The sequence below is a fragment of the Morus notabilis genome, unplaced genomic scaffold (genome assembly GCF_000414095.1).
Source record: "Morus notabilis unplaced genomic scaffold, ASM41409v2 Scaffold206, whole genome shotgun sequence".
Lineage (NCBI taxonomy): Eukaryota > Viridiplantae > Streptophyta > Magnoliopsida > Rosales > Moraceae > Morus > Morus notabilis.
The window spans coordinates 310,578-314,172 of NW_010365213.1; the positions used below are offsets into that span (position 1 = coordinate 310,578).

General features: G+C 36.6%; 1 protein-coding gene across 1 annotated transcript in view; it reads left to right on the forward strand.

Moving 5' to 3' along the window:
- Window positions 1-3,242, forward strand: part of LOC21404388 (sulfate transporter 1.3) — a 7,681-nt gene extending 4,439 nt beyond the window's left edge. The window contains exons 10-17 of the mRNA XM_024171866.1: window positions 71-184; window positions 916-1,032; window positions 1,123-1,249; window positions 1,474-1,760; window positions 1,853-2,043; window positions 2,339-2,421; window positions 2,539-2,615; window positions 2,728-3,242. Coding sequence (XP_024027634.1) covers window positions 71-184; window positions 916-1,032; window positions 1,123-1,249; window positions 1,474-1,760; window positions 1,853-2,043; window positions 2,339-2,421; window positions 2,539-2,615; window positions 2,728-2,874 — 1,143 coding nt within the window. The 3' untranslated portion in view covers window positions 2,875-3,242. The remainder of the gene's footprint in view (window positions 1-70; window positions 185-915; window positions 1,033-1,122; window positions 1,250-1,473; window positions 1,761-1,852; window positions 2,044-2,338; window positions 2,422-2,538; window positions 2,616-2,727) is intronic.
- Window positions 3,243-3,595: the final 353 nt, after the last annotated feature.

The following is a 3,595-nucleotide window of genomic DNA, read 5'->3' on the forward strand; positions in this document are numbered from 1 at the left end:
ATATATATATATATTATATTTAGGCTCTTGAACTGGTTTATAATTCATCACACATGTTTCTGGACCACAGGGAAAGAAGAACAAGAAACTCTTCTGGGTGCCTGCAATTGCCCCACTGATATCAGTTATTCTGTCCACTTTCTTTGTGTACATAACTCATGCAGAAAAGAAAGGAGTCGAAATCGTAAGTACTTTGCATAAATTTTTTTTTTTCTTTTTATCCTTCCTGATTTCTGAGGACATAACTAGACACATGTTTCTGGACCACAGGGAAAGAAGAACAAGAAACTCTTCTGGGTGCCTGCAATTGCCCCACTGATATCAGTTATTCTGTCCACTTTCTTTGTGTACATAACTCATGCAGAAAAGAAAGGAGTCGAAATCGTAAGTACTTTGCATAAATTTTTTTTTTTCTTTTTATCCTTCCTGATTTCTGAGGACATAACTAGTATATAGTTTTAATCATAAAGAAGGATCAATTTCAAAAATCCCCTGAACTTTGTTACTACTATTAATATGCCCTTTAAGTTTTGAGATGTGCCAATCACACCCATTAAAATTGAGAAATCTTGCAACCGTAGTCCTTCCATCAGTTTCCATCCAAAAAATGGACTGAAGCCCTCACGTGCAGTTATGTATTATAGATATTTGGCAGTAATATGGTAAAATGGCATCTAATTGGGCGAGCTTCTCATTTAGTTTCCTTATAGGTCTCACTAAATAGTGTGTAAATTACGCCCGATGTCACTTATGAAGTCTAGTTATTCACCAGTATCACTACTATGCTTAAACTAGGCTCAAATTTTTCCTTATTTGAATATCTGCTCGTTAAAAGTGTATTCCTCTAATTCACTCCTAAATTGTAGTGGTGGTATGGCTCGTTGTGCTAAAATTTTCATTTTTTTTTATGTGAAGGTGAGACATCTAGAGAAGGGGATCAATCCTTCATCAGTGGATCAAATATACTTCAGCGGTGAATATCTTGGGAAAGGTTTCAAGATTGGCGTTGTGGCTGGCATGATAGCACTGACGGTGAGCTAATCTTTTAGTCCTTCTCCTATTAATATCGTCCCTTTACGTATCTAGACTTTTGAAGTAATCTCTGTTCGTGCTAAATTTCAGGAAGCTACAGCAATTGGAAGAACATTTGCTTCCATGAAGGACTATACACTTGATGGAAACAAAGAAATGATCGCGCTTGGAGCCATGAACGTTGTTGGTTCAATGACTTCGTGCTATGTGGCGACAGGTGAGAATAAAGCTCAAACAAATGTCTAAGAAAAAAGCAAAAATTTAACAGCTGTTTCTAGAATTCAACTATAGATCTTATCACAAGACTGGGAAGCTTGATAATTGGATGATACTCTAAAATCCAATGTCCCCTAAAAATTTTAAGAGGTGCGTTTGATCAAGTATAGGGAGATATATAAAGTGAAGTGTCTTAACTTGTTATATCCTTTGCATTGTCTGCAGGTTCATTCTCTCGCTCGGCCGTCAATTACATGGCTGGATGCAGCACTGCAGTCTCTAATATTGTGATGTCCTGCGTTGTGTTCCTAACCTTGGAGTTCATCACACCTCTTTTTAAGTACACGCCAAATGCCATCCTTTCAGCCATCATCATAAATGCCGTGCTAAACCTAATCGACATTCAGGCTGCAATCCTTATATGGAAGGTCGACAAGTTCGATTTTGTTGCCTGCATGGGAGCCTTCTTTGGTGTTGTTTTTTCATCTGTAGAGATGGGCCTCTTGATTGCGGTAAACTTTGTGATGTGAAGTACTATCTTATATTGTTATTAGAGAAAATAAGGAGGATTTTGACTTATTTATTTTTGGTTGTGCCATGGTAGGTCTCAATATCCTTTGCCAAAATTCTGTTACAAGTCACTAGGCCAAGGACCGCACTTCTTGGAAAGATCCCTAGGACAGCTGTGTACAGAAACATCCAACAATATCCAGACGCATCCAAGGTTCCGGGCGTTTTGATTGTGAGAGTTGATTCTGCAATTTACTTCTCCAACTCCAATTATGTCAAGGAGAGGTACTATAATGCCCTTTTTGTTGCACTCTATTTATGTTTTTTGTTTTTGTCCCTTAAATTCTTGAATTGATTGAAAAGCAATGACATGACTTCTAATTCTAAGTTTAAGTATGACCTTAACTGTGTGTCATTGTGTTAGTTAAGTTTAATTTGTCAAAAACTCCAACATGAGAAGAACTTGTAGAAAAGTATACATGCGGAGAATTTAAAGTTTTCAGGATCCGCTAGATAAAATAAGCAATCTTCCTATAGCTTTTCATGGTGTTTCAAAGTTAAACTGCTATATTATATGCAGGATATTGAGATGGTTGACTGATGAAGAAGAGCGGAAAAAAGCAGCCGAACCAACTATTCACTTTTTGATAGTCGAAATGTCACGTAAGCACTCTTTAAATTAATTACCTAGTCTTGGCAAATATAGGTTGACAAAATTACTCTTGTTTGTTCACACATAACGTTTATTTATCATGGTGTTTTGCTTTTAATTTTTTGCAGCTGTTACTGATATTGACACCAGTGGCATTCATGCCTTGGAAGAATTGTATAGAAGTCTCCAAAAGAGAAATGTTCAGGTATATAACAAAAATATAATGACATATATGTGTTATCATGATATATATACCACTATTGCACTTGCTATGAGTTTTGAGTCTAACAGCCCTTACCTTTCATGTTGCTGAGCAGCTTATTCTTGCAAATCCTGGACCGGTGGTGATCGACAAACTCCACGAATCGAAGTTTGAAACTCTGATCGGCGAGGACAAAATCTTTCTCACGGTTGCCGACGCAGTCGCAGCCTGTTCTCCAAAAAAATTAGTGGAAGAAGTCTAGGAAAAGGAAAAGGAAACTCAGGTTGTATGCTTCTCATTAAAAGTGACATGTTGAAATTGAAAAGGAAAGGACAAGAACTAAAGCTGAGCAATTCTATGTGGTGGAGGGAGCCATCAGAAATTAAAGTGGTTAGTGGAGCACCCGGGTGACCGTGACTTCATCCGCAAAGGAGAAAATAAGAGCATAAAAGGGTGTACAATTGTGCACTCCATATATAAAGCTACAAGGATGTGGATTTAACTTAAAAATTGTCTGTAGAAACAAACAGTTCTTGACTGTAACCTTTGGAACTATCATGCCCTTATAACGTTCTGGAATTTTGTTTTCATTCACTATATAAATGCATTTTAAAGTTTTCTTTTGGAGAAGTTGTGGAGCTGGTTGAGATTGTGTTCAAGTTTACATTATCTATATATTCATGTTTTTTTTTTTTAACAAGTAAAGTTTAATATGGCGTTTGAGTTAACCATTGACATGACGTGATTGTTCCTATGCATAAAACATTACCATGGTTTAGTCCAAAAGAAACGTCGTAAAATGCAATAATATTAAATGTCAATGTAAAACAATGAACATTATGAAGTGATGAGATGACAAAATATATACAAATATACAGAGTTGACTCGTTCGTCAAAGGGAGACTACAACAGAATATCTATCTCATCATGCAAGCAACTAACGATTGTAGCCAATTAGTAGACCCACTGGGTAACAATTGTGC